We start from the raw sequence: 22,176 nt of genomic DNA on the forward strand, positions 1-22,176 counted from the left end.
TCAAACCCACCTTTGAATCCATTGGATGTTAGAAATCTGCAGATACATTTACTGGTAGACTTCCTCTTATATACTGTAAATACTTAAAGTAAGAGAGTCTCTTTATCTCTAATGTGCCTGACAGAGAGGAACAACCATACAGACAGTTTAAGACTTTCTTTCAGAGTCTGACAGGTTTATTCTCCTGTTAAATGTACTCAATGTTAAACTATTGTCCAAAGAAACAATGAGGGAATTTCCTCGCAGCTTCTGTGACCACAAACCCTTTTTTTAAGGATGACATTCTCCTTTTTTACAGGGAGTTGAGTTGAACCTGGAAAAAGAGACGTCACCCGAAAGATCTTGATGACGCCTTGTGTGACCTTTTAGAGGCCAAAGGCACGGTCACACCCTGGGGGGGGGGGGGGTCATCAGCAGTGCAGGAAGAGGTCAATCCTGAGGTCACGGAGTGGCTAACAGAAGCTGAATGTGTGGAGCGTCTTTGTGTGGATAGGTGAGATTCGGTTACCCTGCGACGTCTCAATAGGTAGTAATGACGGGGGGTGACCCCATCTGACTCTAAATAGAAGATCATCCACAAAATAAAACAGAAGGGTTTGATTTAGATTTAGGGAATAAATTCATTCATGTTGTGTCCTTTTGTTTGTTAGTTTGGTGCATTAAGTAGGAACTCACTCATTTCTACTTTTTACCAGTGAAAGTGTTGGGAAATTTATAAGCTAAATGAATTTACTAAGTTCAGCTTTTTAATTCTAAGTCTTTAGCCATTTTAGTGCAAAAGTTGTAAAAAATTAAATAAATTTAAAAAAAAAGACTTTTATGTTATTAACTTTAACTAATTTGTTGGTGTAAAATAAGTGTTTATTCTTACAGTCTAAAATAAAAACTTAATTTTCAAAATGACTTTAAGTTCATTCCAGGGATTATGAACTGTATGAGGCTAAATTAAATTAATTGGATGTACAATCTACCCGACATGAAAATGTTTCAAGCTTTTTTTAATATAAAAATTATTGTTCCTTTAGTACCTTAAGCTGATTAAAATCTAATCAACAAAATTTAAGTTGCATGTTTTAGTTGCTATTAACAGAAGAACATCATTTGTTACGGGGAGTTTAGTTCCAAAGGCTCCAAAATCCATCCATTCATTCATTTCCCAAACCTGCTTTATGTCTTTTGGGTCAAGGGGTTGCTGGAACCTATCCCACCTACTATTGGGCAAAGGCAGGGTACACCCTGGTTGGTTTGCTCGTCTATAGTAGGGCAACACAGAGACATTTAACCACTCACATTTGCACCTTGGGAGAGCTTAGACATCAATTGACCTACAATGCATGTTTTTGGACTGTGAAGGAAACTGGCATGCCTGAAGAAAACCCACGGATCCATAAGCAGTTCAAGCAAACTCCATGCAGAAAGCTCTCAGGTGGGATTCAAACCAGGGCCTTCTGGCTGTGAGGTGCGAGTGCAAACCTCTGATAACTCAATTTTTTATTACTCTAGACTAAAATCTTCAATTATCAAAACTTCAATTATGTTCCATTTATCTAGATAAGGTTACACAGGCAAATATTTCCATCCATCTGCCCACTTCTTCCAGCTCTTCTAAAAATATCCCTTCTATGGCCTGCATCCGTATGTCCTTAACCACAGTTTCTGGCTTCAGGTGAGAACAGGAAGGTGCACGGATGAACCAAAAAAGAGCCTTGCCTTTGACTGAAATCACTTTTTCTGCACACTTTTTGAAGAGTTTTGTCTAAGATTTTACAGGAGTGTTTGAGTGAGATGGGTTTGTTGAAAATGGTAAAATGACGGAGAGCCAGAAATGAGCTGCGTTGAAATGCCGCAGCTCCACGGTGAGCTTCCTCATAAGAATTTTGACCGCTTTTACCCATTAGGGGATTCATATGCAGAGTGATCCCTCCCTCCTGTTTGCTTCCTGGCTGTTTCTGCTTTTGCCCTGGTCCAACAGTTTAGCATTCAGCTGCTTACTAAAGATGTAAGTGTCCAAATGAATGTAACGATGTGCAAGTCCACAAAGAGCACTAATCTGAACTGACCTCGCTGAATTGTTCCAGCGAGGCTAAGGAAGCTGCGGGACAGATTAAGCTGCAGAGACACAGATGATGCAAGCGGAGATTAGTTGTGTACTAAGCAAGGATCGTTCCCCCCTCCCAGAGGACCACACACTGACAGTGTAGCCATGTCACTATTGTCTCTAAGCCACTGACACTGCGGACTCACTTGTCATTGTCTCTGAAATCCTCCAGCATTTCCCCACAAACCTGGACTCAAGCCTCTTTGATTGGCACTCGTCAGGGCTGATCGAGAGGCCGGTGCCTTGAGAAAGACTTCGATAAAGGAGGCCTGAAAGGAAAATCCCCTCCCCATGAATAATAATTTGGAATGGCTTTTCCTCTTTACCCCTCCCTGCTCCCATTCGGCCATTCTTTCTGGAGATAGGGCGGCGAAGGCTCTGGGTGGCATCGCTGAAAAGCCCCAGCGCACCGATTGTCTCGCTGCTGCTCATCCTTTTTTTAAACATCAACAGAGAAAAGATACAAGTCCGGCCTTATTGCCACCGCCTGCTGCGCTGCATGTCAAGGGGCAAAGCGGTGTGTGTTGTGTGTTTTGTGTCCCTGGTGGCCTTTCGGAGATCAGCGAGGGGATTTGACTTGGCCGCTTGCAGCCAAATCCAGCTATCTACTAGGCTCAGATGCTGCTGTTGGTATGGTAACCTGCTCTGTGTGTTTAGATGAGCTCTTGTTTCCAGGCTGGACTGACCAGCAATCACTGCTGTGCATTCATGGATTAGGAAGGCTTTCTTAAAGAGAAAGACCAAATCCTAAATAATTTTAGTTCGAAACTGCAGGCAGATTTTAGTCATCATTTAGTCAGTGATGAAATCATGAGATGCTTTGTCTTTTAGCAAGATATTGATCCCAAGGTGCATAAAATCTGTCTTTACATCTTCCCAACAGTGTCAGGACATCCTTTGCCAGTAGCCACAGCTAAGTTAATTTAAAAAACAAGTTTCTGAACTTCTAAGAGCCAAACATTTCCAGTGTTTAGTCATTTCATGTCACCAGTGCATCAATTGTAATGTCAAAAACATAGTACCGTAGTGTTTTGTGCGAATGATGGCCAACAGTGATCAAATGTCGGTGAATACCATTGTATGTCCCTGCTGTAGAAATGTGGGTGTGTGGTTTACATTAGCAAACATTCAGGTTGTTTTTAAAGCTGCTGGGTGGCAACTAAGAGGAAATTAAGCTTTACTGCTGTCCGGTGGTCGTTATTTGTCAAAAATTATCCAGATCATTAGTCGACCAGTAAAGCCTTAGGGGCGGTGTGTCCTTCAGAGAGATTTTGAATTGCAAAGTCAAGATATTTTAACTACAGAAACAGGTGATGCTTAATCTGAAACTGCATTTATTGAGTTTGTACCAAGACTTGACTCCTTTGATCCACAGACTCCAGGTTACCATGGAAAATAATTGGATATTAGACATCCAGAGCAAAAGTTCTTGGAAATTCATTAAATAAAACAATGTCTGATAACAGCTGACGGTTGATTGTTTGGTCCAATCGTCTCACTGAAACTGGGTTCCTGAGCAGAAACCAGAGAAAGGAACTTGTAGTTTCAACTTTGAGTGTGTTTCCTGACGGAGTCTCCAAATAAACAATAAAAGATTTGGCAGAGGTTATAGAAATCCCTACCATCCTCTTGTCATTCGTGATGTATGTCCTTTCTGATGCGTACGACGGGGGAATGATGGATTTGTGCTATGGGGATGAATGTATTCCTGTCGTTGGTCTTTGGCGACATGGGGCCGTGTGATTGTGTGTAGCGAGACGTGCCGTCAAATGAGACACGGCGTCATCCGTCTGTGCTGCTGACCTCTGCGCCCTCACCAGTGGCACAGATGAATTCAGGCTGCTGCATTTGGCATCATGAATCCGATGCGCATCAACCTCCTCCAGTTGCTTTTGAATTGTCATGCGTGCGCTGATGCCTTGCAGAAAAAGAAAAGAGCGTGAAACTGTTGCAGGAGACAATCACAAACCTTTTCAAGCTCAAGTCTGCATTTGTGCTTCTTTTTGTATCTGTGCTTTTCTACCAAGAGGAGCATTCTGTGGACTTTGTGTTTGGAGATAATGGGGCTTCTAATTGGTTGGTCAGTGACAAAATGGATGGTTGTTCAAATTTCAGCGCCAGAGTAAGGCCATGAAAAGCCTGAAGGAAAGTGTGACTGTGGCGTCTGAGAACAATAACACTAACAAATGGACTGCTAATGGATTCTACTTCAAATGTAATGATTTCTGTGTTTAACTTATTCAAGCATCAAGTCCTAAAAAAAAAAATCTACTTTGTCGCTTTCAGATGAGGGAAATCCCGCTGAGGAGGAGCCCAATTATCAAGGAAAAGAGGACCGGGATCTGTTCTCGGGCGGAGAGCAAAGGAGGCCCAAGAGTCCTGAAGGCAGAGCTGGACAGAGAGACCGGCAGATGGAGGAGAGGGAAACAAAGGCGTGGAGCATGCTCTCAAAACTGCAGGAAAACACGCCTCAGCAGAGCAGCAGTAGCAGAAGCCGCTCCAACTTTGAGGACTGTGAGTTTGGGAGCCTTTTGCCCCTTAAGATGCAGAGGGAAAAAAGTTTAGCCCAAACTGCACGAAAACACAGCATAAGACGATGTTACATTAGAGCTCTGTTGTCCTTTTTGTCCCCATTCATGAACAAATGCAGATTTTCTCTGTGAAAATGCATATTAAACTGGATCTCAGGGTGTATTGAGAATGGGAAAATCATTTGGTCCGGACCCAGTCTGCTTGATTTGGTCCGGATCGAGTCCGGAACCTTGCGTTTGGTCTGTATTCAGACTGCCATCAACTGGAGATTTCTGTTCTGGACCAAAGCTTGTAAACGAAACCACATGACTAAAAATCTATTCACTCACTGGTCAGGAGTTAAGAGGGAGGGGGGGGCAAAGCAAGTAAGGGGTGGGGGTTAGTTCACTATTGTGTAAATGTTGGTGAGTGTCTTATCTTTTGAGCTAACAGGGTTGCTGGAGCCTATCCCAGCCATTTGGGCAAAGGCAGGGTATAGACTGGTTTCGAGTCCATCGCAGGGCCAGATTTTAAACATAGGATATTAAGAATTAACTTAAATATGCAGCAAAGACAAAAAATATCAACAAGTGGGAACATTGCTAGAAGCAGTTTTCTTATGTCCGTTTTATTAAATACCCTTAAAATGAACCATCTCCCTGTCTGCTTTTTCCTTTTCCTCGCATCCACATAGGAGTTGATGCATTAACCATAAATGCTAAATTACCCTCAACTATAACAGCACTTGATTGATGGAATTATCTATTTTTCTGCAAGCAGGAGTCTTGTCCTTCAGTTCTCCATTTTTCCCTCAAGTGCTCAATTCCTGGCATCTCTAGAGCACTGAGGCTGGTGAGTTTGACAAAGAGCGTCCACACCTAAGGTCGAGGCTGAAAGGGGGGTGGGGGGTGGAGCTCTGCAGAGGCTGAAGCTGCTGCACAAGTGGCTGCCCACATGAACAGAACTGAATGGTTCGTTCAGGCAGTAATCAGCCGGATGGATGCTCTCATTTTATTATGTTTAAAGCTTTAGGTAGTGTTTACATGAAGGCAGGCAAATCTGTTTTCCGCTGTTTTATGATTTAAATTTGGAAGCATTTTAGCTTTCAGTGAAAGTTCCCTGTGCTCCCTTTAAGATGCGGCCGCACCTGTCTACGACCCTCCATGGTCGCGATAACCTAAAAATCCGATGGACAAGTACAGATCAACCCCCCCATTCTGGTGTGTGTGAGACTCAAGCTTTAACTTTGACTTTTTGCCATGCTTGACAAACACTTGTTTTTCTTACTACATCACATTTCAGTCCCGCACTCTTTCCCTTTTTAAAATGACACAACCCTGCATTTTCATAGCAGCACCCACACTGGATTGCACCACCTGTGAACCTAACCCAGGTTTCCTGTGTGCAAGTCTTACAACCATCCAACTGAGCTATTCAGCTGCTGTGAGTTATAGTAACAAGCATGTCACATAAAGGGACCTCCAAAACATTTTCAGACATTCTCACTCCCCAGTTCTGCTTTTAAACATTTTGTATCTAATCATTGGTGTCCATTGAGTTATAACTTTAACTTTGAGATCATTGAATGCTGCTTGATAGGGTTTGTTTCTGTTTTCTGTTGTCTGTTTTTATGACAATTTATTATTCAGTTTATAGTTGTCCAGGACCAGAGACCTTCATTTTGGGGGGGTGTTTGTGTCAACTTCTTCGATCCCAATTGAGGGTGGACTTAAAGTCCCATTATGGTCATCTTTTGATGTATTGCCAAAGTGTTCCTACTGATCGTTTAATTACTATTATGCCATTTTTTTTGCCAAAATTAAAATATCTGTCATTTTCTGCAAAGAGGCAGGTGTTCATCAGAACTTTGCTTCTCAGTTTTGGGCGGGACTGTTGGCACAGTGTAAGCATGCCCCAGTTCCTGTCCTCCATCTGTTTTCACACTCTCCCACTAGCCCCTCACAACTCCAACCTAACGTAACTAGTGAAAACAAAACAAAAGCGAGCTATATTGGAGCAATCCAACCGTACAATTAAGAGCCAGATTCCAGCCCAGACAAGGAAAACAGAGACTTAGTGTATTTTCCGGGCTATTGAGCGCACCTGAGTACAAGCCGCACCCCCATAATTTATAAAGGATAGCCATTTTGTACATACACAAGCCGCACCTGTCAACAAGCCACATGCCGCAGGTTGTAACGACTCAATTAGGCTACGTTCACACTTCAGGCTGAAACGACCCAATTCCGATTTTTTTGCCCCCATGCGACCTGTATCTGATCTTTTCATGACAGTCTGAACGACACAGATCCGATCTTTTCAAATGCAACCCAGGCCACTTGGGTATGTGGTCCTGAATCCGATACATATCCGATCTTTTGAAATTCGACCTCCGTCTGAAGGGCCAGGCCACAAGTATCCGACCCTTACGTCATTGATACGCTACAAACTTCATAATTCTGCGTTGAAGTAGGCGGAAACGAGAACATAAACATCAACCATGGCGGACAATGCTGCTGAGACCAGTCAGTGGAAGGGAAGCGAGGTCACCGATTGGATTCATATTTGGGGTGACAGCTCCATTCAGGCTCGAGGGCTCTTATCGCAACCGGACGGTTTTTGAAAAAATTTCCAGCGAAATGGCAGAGCGTGGTGTTGAACCTTTCCTGTTTTTCCTTCCCCACCGTGGTCAGAAGCGCGGGGGACACTTTCTCCAGGGCCGAAGTCGGATCCTCCTTCAGGGTTCACTCCCCCGATCGGACCCTCAGAGCTTGTTAATAAAGAGTCAATAGCATTTATTTTGGGGGAAGTCTTCTTTTATTATCGTTCTCGTAACACACAACACGAATGTGTGCACCCGACACACTTCTGCTGCCCCCCCACGCACAATTGTTTATGTGCAAACTTGACCTCACTCAAATCAATTGGTATTTTACATAAATCGCGCAGCTGCACAGAGAGGCAGGATTAATGTAAAAATGTGGCCCCAACATCCTCCAAACTTACCTTGTGATTGATGTTTAAGTTCTTCATCTTTCTTCTTCTTCTCACTTTTTTTCAGCGCCTGATGAATAAAGTCTCTTTGGCGTGATGTTCTCTTGTGGTCGCTATGATCAATGTGACAAATGCGCTCGTAAATGCACACTAATGCCAGGCTCAGACGCAATGATGTAGACCAATTATCGCTAAGAGTGGCGTAACGTCACTATTTGGGTTGCCAGATTGGTTCAGGTGTGTTAAAGGGGGTGGATCATTAAAGTGCAGGCAACATTCATTTGCACAATAATTAAGAGTGCACAATGGTACAGATGTGCTATGAAATGGGTTGCCAGATTGGGGCCCCCTTTTTTCGCCAGTTCGGGCCCTACGCAGCTGCGTAATTCGCGCATAGGGAGGGCCGGCCGTGCTCACAGGGATCTAAAGTTTACTGCTGCTCCCATCGCAGACTTTTCCCTTGCATTACTTCTGCTCTAAAACATACTTAACAACTAAATCAGTCTCTGGTTTTAGCGTGTCTGCTTTGACAAACCTGTTTATAAACTTGAGCGCTGAAACCCATTTCAACCAATCCCGCTGCCTAAAATCAGGAGGAAAAAATGAGGAACAAGTAATTTTCTAGTTGATTAAAGGAAATGGCCTCTTTTTCTTTTTAAACTAAAATACATTTTTTGGTGAGAGAAGGGTTTAAAATGGCCTGTTTGTGTTTGAGATTTGCGGTTGGGGGTGTGGCGTGTTTACAGAGACTTTTCTGGTCAAAGTTGTCTTTTATTTTTGCTCCCAAACGAACTGCCTTTGTGTTTTCTTCTGTTTGTTCTCATGTGACGTTTGTGTCCTTCCACTCACCGACTGCCAGACTCTTGTGAGCGTGGCTCCTCATTAGTCCCTGAAATAATTGGCCTTGATTCATCAGACAACTGATGACCAACCACAGGATTCCCAAACGAGGCCTCCCCTAGTATGGTGCTGACTTCCTGTATGAAGCTGCTCATCAAGTCAGCAACTTTCCAGATCGACATCAGTCAGCGTCGGCTAGCATGCAGCCCCTGATTGAAATCAACAGTCATTCTGCAGAGATGAATAAGAGAGGATGTACGGAGGTACAAAGGTGAGGCGACTCATCTGCAGGGATGACTCATTTCAAAGCTCCCTTTGTAGATAAATGATCCGACTTAAACTTAGTGTTTGCCTCTTCATGATGAGCCCGGACTCCGGCATTCCCGCTCAAAGCTGTAAACTGTGTTTAAAAGGGTTTATCCGAACAGTTACAGTTAAAACAAAATACAGCAGCCCATCGTTCATCGCGTGAGCTCTAAATATAACTCGCAGTAGTTGTTGGAGTGTAGATGTTTTAAGGCTATAAACTCCTCACTACACACTTTTTGTTCTTTTGTCAGACAGTAAAAACCCAAATTCTGTTTTTGACATGTACTTGTGGCATTTTTCTTTGGCTGGTGAAAATGTATTAAGAAAATTAGGATTAAAATTGCATTTCATAGTATTACTTTATTTCAATTGTTGTTAATCAGGAGTAGACGAAAAAGGCCTCTAGAAAAAGATCGTATTTGTGACGTAGAAAACACGCTGGGCGGACCACAAGCTCCCTGCTCCGCTCCATTCTGATGCATCCACTTGCAGACAAATAGATCCATGAACGTTTTTGTTTTTATCGTCTAAACTGGAATCTGGAGCGAAACTGTACAGTTTAATAGTTCCGAATTACTCGCCGTTTTTATTGCACAGGTTGGGGGTCTGAAGGGCTGTAAGCTAGTGGGAGAGACTGTAAACAAAGAGCTCTCAGCAACAGAAAGGGGAAGTGTGGTTTGCTTCATGCCAGCAGTCCTGCCTATGAATGAGAGGTGAACTTCTAATGAACTCCTGCTGCTCTGCAGAAATTATGTCTTAGAAAACAACAGGTTTTTTTATTTGGGCTAAAAACGACATAATCATAATAAAAAGACCACTGGGAACATTTTGATAATGGATCAAAAGATGATCGGAGTGGGACTTTTAAGGACCTTACTTTGACTCTTTATGGAACTGGACTTCCACAAAGTTCCTCTTCTTTCTCGTCAGTCTAAAGCAGGGGTCGGGAACCTATGGCTCGCGAGCCATATATGGCTCTTTTGATGGTCACATGTGGCTCGCAGACAAATCCTTAATTTTACTTTTTTTTTTTTCATTAGACCAGTCCTTCCCGGGTGCGATGCGATGCCAGAGGCGCGGAGTAGTATCGGTGCTTGGAGAGAAAACTATCAGTTTACTATTATCTATTATTTCACAGAGTTTGTACCAGCCGGAGACCTGTGAATTGCCGTGCCTAAAACGGCGCGCTCCCGTCTTTGAGGAAGAGCGCGCCGTTTCGGGGACGGGATGTGTGAGGAAGAAAGCAGAGGGTGGGGGTGGGGGGACAGGCAACAGGTGAATCGCGCAGGGATAGTAAAAAACCCGCTGTCCGTCACTCACTGCAGCGTGTGAGTGTGTGTTTGGTTCCATGTCTGTCTCACATCTACAGAACATTCAGACCTAAGATCACGTTTAAAGTCTCAACGCCTGCCTGAAGCAGAAACTCACCACGTATCAACCGGACTAGACCATCAGCAAAACTACCACGAGAAATACTCATCATTTATTAACAACAGCATAATGATGTTATTAAAAAGAATCCACAGACTTATTGTACTTTAAAAATGTTGAAATTACATCAAATGCACACATTCACTTGTATATTTAGTTTTAAACATATTGTCGCGGTCTGACTTGGACTGGGTGACTGGATCGCGTTATAAGTTCTGGAGTTCATTGAACGCATCAAGCAGAGATCTGATTGGCCCTCAGTTCTGTCGCTCAGCCTGTTGTTAGGGAGTTTGGACCAATGGGGTTCAGCTATGGGCCGAATAAGGAAATAGGAGGGCTGATGCGGCAGTGAGAGAATATAAAGTTGGGAGAAGCGCTCTCTCTCGTCTCGACGGGAGAGATTCAGGAGTTGCTGAATTAATTGTACGGCGTTTGTTGCGGTCTGCAGTCACCAGAATAAAGAACCTGAAAAGAGGTTAAGTCTCCGTGGCTCAGTGTGGGAAAGGGACACTACATTATTGTATGGCTCTTTTGAAATTACATTTAAAAATATGTGGCGTTTATGGCTCTCTTGGCCAAAAAGGTTCCCGACCCCTGGTCTAAAGGGTTTAGATGTAATTCCAATGTTTTTCTTTTGTTAATCTAGAATTTTTCACATTAAAACTCCCAAATTTCTAGTCAAAAAATATATTTTTAAAATAATTATTTTTATTTAGTACTCTTAAACTCTGACCGTAACCGTGACAGTCTTATTTAGCAAAATCCCAATTAAGGTGAGTAAATATTAAAACTAAAATGAAAAATAAATCACATGAATAGAAAAATAAATTACTGTATTTTTTGGAGTATAAGTCGCACTTTTTTGCATAGTTTGGCTGGGGTCGCGACTTATACTCAGGTGCAACATATATTTGATTTTTTTTTTTTTTTTTTTTTTAAAAAGGCTCGTGTCTGTTATTTTCCTAATACCAATCACCAGAGGGCACTGTAGGTGTGAGTATCAGTATTTGCTGACAGCAGCAAAGTAGAAGAAGCAGCGCTGGCCTCTGTGAAGTTGTTCCAAAGCTATACAGACGATGGAGAATGCAACGCATTTAGTATTTTGATGTGATAGAATGAGTTTAGTTGACTTAGCATGTTCTTTATCTAAATAACTGTTAATATGGTGCACTAATAGCAGTGAAGTGTGAATAAATTCTCTCCATTCTTTTTATCTATTTCTTTATTATGGTTTGCTTTTCAAGATGAAATGTCCATTCATGCTCAGAGATTTTGTTTAGTTAATTTCTCCCAAAAGTGCGACTAATAGATAAACTTCTTTTCTTTATTTTGCATTTTTGACATCTTTTTGGCGACTTATTGTCTGAAAAAAACACGTAAGCGAATTTCAATAAACTCTAAAGTAAAGTAAGCATTTGAAAAGCAATAGAAGCAATGGCGTGTGTCATTGATGAAAGTGTTTTGAAGCTTCTGCATCTCATGGTCTGTTTTATCAAATCAAAATTGATCATCTTAAATCTGAACTTTTTCAGAACTTTGCTATTCGTGTTTCAGCAGATTTTCATTTGTTACTCACTAAAACCTTAAAGAAACCTGTAAGTTCTTGTATATCAGTGAGTAATGAATATATGCGCCAAACGACCATCGCTGAAATCTAGACAGAAAAAAAAGAATGAAGAGGAAGGTGAGGAAGATGAAAGGAGGCTGTGTTTGTGAATACACGTGTGCACACAGTAGGATGTCCTCGGCGTGCGTTCAGGTTCGGGGCCTTTTTGTACGCCGTGTTTGCTCAGCCTTTGGTCTGGAAATATGAATTTACTCTCAGACCGGAGTGACTGGGCAAACAAACGGCTCATATACTGATGAAGGGCGGCGTGGAACATGCCGGCTGCATTCAGCAGAGAGAAAGGGACGGGGCAGAAGCAGAGAGAGCAAAGTAAATCTGTCAAAGAGTCTATTATGCGGTGTCCAAACAGAGAGCGCCTTCCACAATGGCCTTATTAATGGCACAATGTCAAGGAGCGGCGGGGCAATAATAGCCGATGATTTGGCTTTATGGGGTTATCTGTCCAGATCTGCTGCTGCTCTAAAGCAGATGATTTGAACTCCGGAGGTTTGAGCTCCGCCTGGTTGTAGGTGTGTATGAGCCGGGAACCTTAAGTTGTGGTTTGTGGCGAGGTAGATGGCGTGCAGCCAGGGTCTGGAGTGTGGCCGCTACGTGTGGTTTTGTTTGTTTTGCCTAGCACAGCTTCAACCCCCACCCCACCCAGCAGCACAGCCTTTTTTAGAGATGGCGAGGAGGAGGAGCCGCATGTTCCTGCAGTGATAACAGTGCGTGAAGGAGAACGCTGCCAAATACTGTCATCAGCTCTCCCATTGTGGTGCCCACTCAGGAGAGAGCGGGTCCTGCTGCCAAACTAATGGAGGAAAAGACTTCCTCCATTACCTATGAAGTACACTGTACCTCAGGGTTTCCGTCCAGCAACAGTATTTTATGTGGTTTATCCACTACTATTACGTAAATCTTACGCAGTTGATTGCGATTGTGCCGAAGTTTGTGGCTCTCCATGACCCACGGATGTCCACGAATTTCTAACTGACTTTTCACGAATGTACAACTGTTATATCACGTACACGGCGCACATATCATGTTCAAATTACATATTTGACGCAAGAATCACTAATGAAATTGCATATAAACAGCGCAATAATCACGCACGGTTCGTATTCTACGTTGATTTACATGTTATTAAGGCTGTTCATTCACGATAGATCTGTGAAGATTTAACATAAAGACCACAACTTTTCTCACTTTTTCCACGTATATTCACGTATGACCGATTTTCATCCATGCAGCATGCGCAAAATGTATGTAATGGCCGTGTGACACGGCCTTCAGTGACTGTTTTACCAACTCTACCAACAAACAGACTAGTCCTGTCACCCTTCAGCCTCTTTTCCAGAATCATTACAACTCCGAACCAACCTTTATTTAAAAACCAAATTAAAAACCCACTCTAATAAAATTCATGTTTTGGGTGTTTTTAACATGTTTTTGTGGGATTTTGTGGATGATAGAAGACAAATAGATGATTAAGCTCAATATTTCATTCATCAGTGTTTCTTTTATTAAATTGTTGTTGATCAGGAGCAAATGAAAAAAAGATTGTATTTGAGGAAGTACACTGGATGGGCTACAAGCTCTCTGCTCTGCGCCATTCTGGTGCATCCACTTGTAGACAAATAGATCCATGAACACCTTCGTTTTCCCCGTCTGAGCTGGAATCTGGATCTGAACTGTACGGCTGGAGAGCTTCGATATTGCTCACCATTTTTGGTGCACCACTCCTGTTAACTTGGGGTTGTGAGGAGCTGTAAGCTAGCGGGAGAGAGATTAAACTGAGAGCTCTCAGCAACAGGAAGAAGAGTGCTGGGTTGCTCTGCGCCAGCAGTCCCACCCACAAGTCTGAGGTGAATTTCTAATGAACTGCTGCCTCTCTGCAGAAACTATGTCCTAGAAAACGACACAGGTTTTTGGAATTTGGCTTAAAACGACATATTCATAAATAAATATCAACTGGTAACACAGATCTAAAGATGATTGAACTTTAAAAACAACTTAGCTGAAACAAAACTTTGTTGATCCTATAAAAATAAGAATTTAATCCCACAAAGGCTATTCTTTTAGAAATGTTTTAAAATAAGAAACTTTGGGATGTCCAGGGAGGAGTTGACTTAACCCATTACTATATTATACACAGCAGAAAGGTATTCAGCTTCCCTTCCTAAATTTTAAAACCCACGAAAGTGACATTAAAGAAATCTTTAAAAACTAGTGCTAAACAGTTAACTACTTAGAAAAAAAAATCAACTAACCAAAATTCTATATGTTCTATCATGTGAATATATAAGTAAAAGTCATCAGTAAGGAGTTATTGGTCCAAGTGAGTCTGAGTCATTGTTTCTATGGCAACCACTCTCACCAATCAAGCTTGTTGAAAGTCCACACCCAGCCAGCGGGTACTTCTTGTAAGAACGCCAAATATAGTGTTGATTTTGATTTTGATCTACACTAAGTCCATTATTATTTTTAGTACATTTTGATGTGCACATTTGAAAGAAAACAAGAACAGAGCTTTTTATTTATTTATTTTTTTCCAGACCTTAGGATATGTATATAAATATTTGCGTTTCCAGCATTTTATCTTCTTGGTCGTATAGACAGGCTGGGAAAGTTTACAAATTGTTACTATTTAGATAGTTAATGATATAAAAAGACTGAAAACGCTAAAATCATCTTAATCTATGTAGTTAATTTCTTCCCTTTAATGTTAATTATTCAAAAATTTATTTAAAACATTTTTTTATACATTGAACATTTTTATACCTGCTAAATAAAAACAGAAACCCCAATGATTTTTCCTCCAACACTGTGACTCACCTCAACTAAATCCTTCTTACATTATGGTTCTTGCTTGTTTATTTTTTTCTGGTGTAACACCTGCAGCAATTCCAATCACATTCATCCTGATCTTCACGCCCGTGACTGTAATCTGTAAACGTGCTTTCTACTGCACCTCCTGCTGGCACAAAAGAGTCGAGTGTTTTTCCTGCAACACTTTAACAAGTCGTGATACAGATCTTTACCGTTAATGTGGAGCCCATTCAGAGCAGCCCACAATGCCTTCATCTAAACTATTGAGAAACGATATGCTCGGCCAGGTTTAAAGGTCTGCACGGCACTCAGTTCTCACCTTCTTATCTTATTGGACCACACTTCATATTTATGGGTTTGGCAGATTTGAACTGAGGCAGTAGATTTATTGCATCAGCACATTTTAACTTGAAAAATACCAAGTAGTCCTAAACTCAGGACACAAAAACGGCTTTACATGCTGTTTGTGTTTTGGGAAAATTTGCTCTTAATTTGCGCTCCTAATCCCATGTTCTAGTCCCTGATATGTGGGCCATGTAGTGACAGTCTCCAGCTCTTAAAAATGGGGTCACCTCCTCCCTGCTGCTGAATGTCATCTTTGTTAACGGGGACACTAAATACAGCGTGTTGATGAGCAGAAACAAAGGTCTGGGATTAAGCGGGAAAGAAGCAATAAACAAGTGAACATGTAAAAAAAAAAACAATGCTCCTCTCTGTAAATGTCAGTGTGTCACATTGTTATACAGAAGTGTGTTTTTTGTGTAGGAACACACTCATTAACTCTCTTAATGCATTACTTCAATACTCCTTTGGCAAAGGTATTTGCTCATCAGCCTTTTTGTATATATAAACTTCAGCTGCATCCCTTTTATATTAAAAAACAAAAACCTAATGTTTGCATTTTGAAAAGCTTGAACTCTTTTGGACAAAATTTTAGTTTTTTTTTTTTTTTTCGGGAATGTGAGTTTGTTCTGGCTTGTAGTTTTTGCTGCAATCCATCCCAAAGATGTTCCACCGGGTTCCACCGAACCAGCAAAGTTCCTCCACACCTAACTGGCTATCCATGAATTTATGGACCTTTATTGTGACCAGTGTGCAGTCATACTAGTGACAAGAAATTCCTGATGTGAGTAAATTAAACCTTCAAAAAACATTTTAAGAGGTTTAAAAAACAGCGTTTGTGAATGTCTGTTTCATTTTCTACTAGAGTTTAGTGAGATTAAACTTTAGTCATCTGTGAGGAGTTTGGTCTCAATACTTGTTCTCGTTTCTCATCAACGTCAAGATCAAGGTGGCGCTATAGATATATGGACCTATGGGGATTGACCAGTACGAGTTCTGCAGGTTTTTAGGTTGTCCAGAGCTGTGTAGAGGAGGGGCTGCATCTTAAGCAGAGCACAGGGGTGTCTATCAGTTCCCTTGAAGGAATATTGTTCGAAATGGAATGGATAATTGTTGAGAGTGTGGTAAGTGTATCGTGAAGTATTTGTAAGACTACTGAAAGTTACTCGTATTATGGTATACGGGTGAAGCTGTCATACAAAGGCCTTACGGCACACTCCAGTTGTAAAGTTTTACTCAAAAATTGCTCTTACGGCTAGCTAGTCTGGACCAGGGCTGTCTGTGAGCAAAATATGGAGGGGGACCTGACTGCAGACGAGATAGCACCTGACATCAATGGCTGGAAGCTGAAATAATACAATTAACGTTCACCCCAAGCCTAGCCCTAATCCAAAAGTGTTCAGAATTGTAAATAAAATAGAATAAATCTTTTATTTAAGCTTAGAACTGGAAAACTTTTAACTTTTAGGGTCGCCGGTTAAAATAGATTTTTTTTCGAGCGATATGGGGGACTTCCAGCTCTGTTCAAGTGCTTCCGGTTCTGGTCGAAATGTTTGCAGCCAGGTCCTCTTGGAAAAATGGGAAAATCCGTACGGGGTGTGCCAGGAGCTCACATTTATCACATGAAAAGCACTTATGGTTCCCATGTGCAGTCTACAGGATTTGGGGAGAGGAGAATAAATGAAAAATCTGAATGACACACCTGCATCTCACCTACTTCACCTCTACTTACCTTTGTGTTATATAAGTGTCACCGGTCACTCACAGCATGCCCATAAAAAAAATGTGCATAAGCATTTTTGGTCTGCAGGCCCATTGAATGTTCCACATAGGGATGGGGACTGATACTTTGTCCCAAGTTAGTACTGGCATTGACATTTATGGTATTACCAGTACTGTATAAAAAAGCTGATTTCAATGCTTCATTTTGATGCTTTGTTTCGTCCACTTGTCACATGTATTCTAGTTGTTTTTTCTGTACAATTCTCGCGAATCATTTTACCTTCAAGCGACTGTGAGCGTGCTCATACAAGAATGGTTGAAGCGGTGATGGTTCAGTCAAAATGCAAAAAGTGAAGCGAGGAAAAGCTTGGCTGTAATTCACAGCAAAAGATTCTAATTCAGCAACCTGATGGATACAAGTGACATGTGCTATGGTCTGAAAAAGACTGCCGTTGTGGCAGTGAGCTGTGAAATCCGTGTGTACTCGTGTGTGTATAAAAACGGAGCGCAGCGCTGCAGTGCAGACTGTCTGAACAAATGAAATAAAGCATCTTAGGCAAATCTGAACACTCTCCTTGACTTTGAGAAACTGCTATAGTGCACTTAAAAGTTTTGGGAAAAGATTAGCATCTTTTTTATTTATGTTGCACCGGTTGGAGCAGAGTTTACTCACTGGAACCGTGTGTACCAGTACCAGTTGGCAGTGGTACCTGATTAAATCCAAGCAGTAACCATCCTTAGGCCTGCAACCTTGATATTTTGTGTGGGATTTACCCATTTGTCCCCCCACAGACAGCCCGTATCCACCCGTATGGGCACTTGTGACTACCTCATTACAATGAAATCGATACCGCGGTGACCTTTTGTATGACACAAACTTTGTCCGTTAGAAATCTATAGCGGTCACATTCATCCAAAAATGAAGCATCACGATGTGCAACCAGCCTTTCTCACTTGCTTCATTTGCTAACCGCCGCGCTCTGATGTTCAATGGACATGGGGGCAGTGTTGAAACATGTGGAGGTCATTCCTATTATGACAAACGCATTAACAAGATTAATGGTCTCTTACCTGAGAAACTCCAAATGGGAAAAATGGACCAAAAGTGTTGCCAAGTGGCCAAGTATTCCATCTGCCTTTTCTTTGGCTGTACTTCTTGCTGTTAGAGCATAATATCATTGTTTTGACACTTGTTACATTCATGTTTTAATGTCAAGAACAACTTTTCCTAGACTGTTTATGTCAAGGAAAGTCTTCTAGGGCCTTTTATAGAGCCGTTGTCTAGATAAGGTTTGAAATTATAAGTTATATGGAAATCTGACAAATCCACACATCTCATGGGTGCTGAAACAGCAGCCTGTGGCAGCTGATGGCTTCCTCTGATCTGAGGCCTTGCAGGAGGGGAGCATAAATCATGCACAGATGAGTGGCAGCATTGGTCAGACGAGCAGTCAGCAGTGTTTTTCATCCATCAGCTGTGGACGCTGAAAACGACGTCCAGGCGTGTGTTAAATGAGTTGTGACCCTGGGCGGTTTTTTGCAGCCTGCAGACCGATGTGGGAGCAGTGACTTTTGCAAGAGAAAAGGAACAAAACAGAAAAACAAACGCCGGTGAAAGAGTGAACCTCCCTGCTCATCATCATCATCATGGCCCCATTCTTCCTCTCTCAATTGCAACTGAATCGCCTTGGTCTCATTACAGATTACAGCCTGAGCGAAGTGACTCTCCCCTTTTTCTCGCCTTTCTCTACACAGTCCCTCTCTTGATTAACATTTTCTGCTAGGCTTCACACCAAAGGCTCAACCTGCGTGCTCTAAAGGCAGGGTGAAGGAAAAAAAAAAGCCATCAAGCGCTGAAGTGGAATCAGATAAGGCTATCAGGCAGGAGGCTTTACTGCCTCGTCTTTGTCCCGCTTCTCGCTTCCTCCCTCAATCTCTCACTCCGCTGCACCTTTTGTCCGGACCGTTCCCTGACGGAGCACTCTCCTCCGCCGGAGACCCCCCGACCTCCTCCAGAACCGCTGCATTGTTTGCCCGAAGGGGCGGGGGCTTCTGCTGCACCATGGCTGATACTGAGGTCCAATTCTCCTCTCCTATCCATGTTTGTTCTGTTTAAAAATGTGCAGTTTTTTAAAATGACCCCTCTGAGTATCAGAACTGATCCTCCTCACGAGGAGAGAAACACAACAAAAACAATCGTCTTTTTATGGTAGTAAATCCTCATCTTTATTCTAATAATCCAAACACTACTCACAGTTTGGCTGTAATTTACCGTACTTTCCGGCGTCTTCATTTTATCAAAAAACAGCAGTATAATGCAGAGCACCTTACAGTTGTGCTTATTGATGTTGAAGGTACATGGCGCTCTGATAAAATGCATTTTTTTTAAGTTCCAAGTGAGTTTTGGGATTATTGTGATTATGCGAATGCGGCTAATGTGTTGCGTGTCACAGACAAGTTCTAGAGTTACCATGAATGTTGTTCATAGAGTCTGACTAATGAATGGTCTGATGTCTGATGCTCCCAAAGGTTTGGTGCGCCTTATATATGACATAAGTTTGAAAACAGACCATTTGTTGACATTTATTTATTAATAAAAAATAGAATAACCTGAAAATGTGATATTATCAACAAAAAAAAGGTGAAATGTGGCAACAGAAACACTCAAATTGGCTTTCTAAAAACAAGCGAGTCATTTTCAAAGCAGAAAAAAAAAGTTTCTTTGAACCAAAATGTGACAGAATTTGAATACGGTTCATTCATGCTTTTGTTCTTTTATCTAAGATTAATTAATCTGCACATCACTAACATAATTATGGATTTTTAACCTAATACTGCTGCTTCACCTTTAGATGACTGCATGTTATCAGCCTATAGTTTCCCTATTACCTAACATTTACACAATACTCAAGACTTTTAGTGCATTTTTGAAAGGAATTACTAGGATATAAAAAAAAAGCCTCATTTTGACAATAAGTAATATGGTTTTGGATTCGATAAATATTACGGGTTCTCATGAATAAATGAGTGAAGCCACTACAGGTCTCCAGAAAACTCAGAAATGCTCAGCCAGCCCCCCCATTTAAGAACCAGGAGGATCCATGTCCTCTGAGCTGATCCGAGCCGGACCTCAAATTCCCACTTGGTTCCACACAGAGCTGTAGTCCCGGCTGCAGGTGGGCCCCGTCCTGCAGCTTTGCCCATATTTGCAAACAGATGCTACAAAAGCAGTCGCTGTTTTTTTTTTTTGATCAATCATGCTTTAACAAGTCAAGTTGACGAGTTGAAAATGTACGATTTAACATAAGAAAAGAGGAGGCCCAGTTTTGATTAGGCCTAAGCTGATAAATGGCAGATTCAAACACCCCCTCCCTCTTGTCATTTGCAGAGAACCCCCCCCCCAGAGGTCCAGAGGTTTGAGTCCAGACTGATATCAACGCTATTGCTCCTCTTTCTTTCTCAAACTAGTGAATAGATGCATTATTCAGCTGACTCATTCTCATCTTCTAAATTGAAGTGGCAGCAGCTTAAAAGCCCAGTTTTATATACCCCCTCTATTCTCCTAAGTCGCCCTCCCTCCTAAATTTGCCTGCTGAAATATTCATGGTTCATTTCAGTTTGTGCTCAGAACCTAAATCTCGTGCTTGACTGCATATATTTCAGGCTCTAAAAGAAATAACTGACAATAAAGGTGGAGTTATATTTCCTTCCAAACTTTCTGTCAAAAGATTTGGTAGATTACTGAGTGAGAAATCAGTTCATGTCTGTGGTTTTTCATAAATTTAAATAGAAACAAAAATATAAAAAAGTTTAATCATCATTGTTGCAGATCTGTTTGCAATTAAAATGAAAAAGCAAAGTAAAAAAAAACACTGAAGTCTATCTTAGCTTAGTTTCTGATTATTTACAAAATACTTTATTTTGAGAACAACTACAAAATAATTCATTCAAAGTTGAACTTTGCTACAGGACAAAGACATTTTAAAAATCAAGAAGAAAATTAGTTTGAAAAATTAAAAACCTAAATAAATAAAAAAATGTAAAATGAAATATTGGTGGAGCTACATCCTTAGTCTAGCGTTGGCTGTTCTTTTCTTGGTAAAGCTTATCCATGTAATATGTGTTTGAAATATATCATGGAAAGCCAACCCTAAACAATAAAAAAAAAAATCTCAATTACAAAGGTATTTCTTAACAGCGTTTCAGTAAATAAATTCTTCTGCGTAGTTCACATTTTCTTTTGATTTGGAGTTAAAACATGTTTCATAAAGATCACTTTAGCTGATTTATTTACTTTTTTGAGGCAAATATCTTCCACAGAGTAAAATTTGGCCCTCGTTTTTGTTTAATGTAATGGATATATATGTTTTATGTTTTGATTTTTATTTATTAGCTGCTGTTAATTACTTCTTCCCAAAATAAACAAACACAAACCACATGTAATTAACTTTAAAAGCTTTGAAGAAAAGTGTTGTTGGGTTCTCTGGGTTCAAAATGACTAAAAAAAACAACCAGCAAAGCACAAAGCTAACATTAGCATCAATAAACCTACAGTTTGGTTATTCTTGAGCTACGTCCACCCTTAACGCAATTTGCGTGGCGGGAGCAACCAGTTTCAGTGTTAGGTCCATGTACAGACGTGATCAGAGGTTCTGCTGCGTATTTTGAGTTTCAGTCACAGCACCATAGTCTAGTGACTGACAGCCCAATGTTTCATGAGTTCAAATATCTGAATTTTGGCAAAGAATTTGCATCCAAATCCAACATCCAACCAACATCCATGATGATCTATATGTCATAAACACCTATTATCTTCCAGTGATGAAAGTCTTCCGGGAATTCCCGGAAATCCGGGTTTTTGAGCAAACCGAACGTACTTTCCGGGAAATAAAGACCTGATCTCTACGGACAAATCGCTTTCCGGATTAGAAAATGGTCTGAAATCAGCTAATTTTAGCTTTATTTTCTATATTTCTCCGCAGATCGCTTCCTCTATGGTCGTGGCCATCTCTCGTCTTCCCGGCCTAATTGACCAATGACGGGACGTTTTAGTTGCTTTCGGATGCGTCGACGGGTCTGATTGGCTCTGTCTGCACCACGTGGTCAGCGTGACTTGCTTCCCTAGAGACCAAAACTGGCGGACCCACGCTAAACTTTCACAAACACATCTGAAGAGTTTGCGATCAAATTTGTGTTAAAATAATGGCAGGCATCGTCATTATTGAGCGTGGTCACGACCTCAGTTGTGAGAAGACGATAAAAAACAAATTGAAGTGGTCTTGGCTGGAAAAAAAAAAAAGATTTTTAAGGTAGTGTAGGTCAAATACTTTTTTGTGTAAAATAATCTCAAAACCACATTTTGAAATAATTTCAATTTTAGTTTTGAGTTTCAGTTTTTATTTTGAATACATTTCTCTAATTTATTTGTATTTCCTAATTACCATGATTTAGTTCAGTATAGTTAACATTAATTATAAGTATTTGATGGTTTGGA

General features: G+C 41.2%; 1 protein-coding gene across 2 annotated transcripts in view; it reads left to right on the top strand.

The window, feature by feature from the left end:
* Window positions 1–22,176, top strand: part of LOC101163941 (mucin-17) — an 89,773-nt gene that overhangs the window by 55,668 nt on the left and 11,929 nt on the right. For both annotated transcript variants that reach the window (XM_023952500.1, XM_023952499.1), the window contains one exon: window positions 4,385–4,612. In XM_023952500.1, coding sequence (XP_023808268.1) covers window positions 4,385–4,612 — 228 coding nt within the window. The remainder of the gene's footprint in view (window positions 1–4,384; window positions 4,613–22,176) is intronic.

The sequence above is a fragment of the Oryzias latipes genome, chromosome 23 (assembly GCF_002234675.1).
Source record: "Oryzias latipes chromosome 23, ASM223467v1".
In the NCBI taxonomy this organism is placed as follows: Eukaryota; Metazoa; Chordata; class Actinopteri; order Beloniformes; family Adrianichthyidae; genus Oryzias; species Oryzias latipes.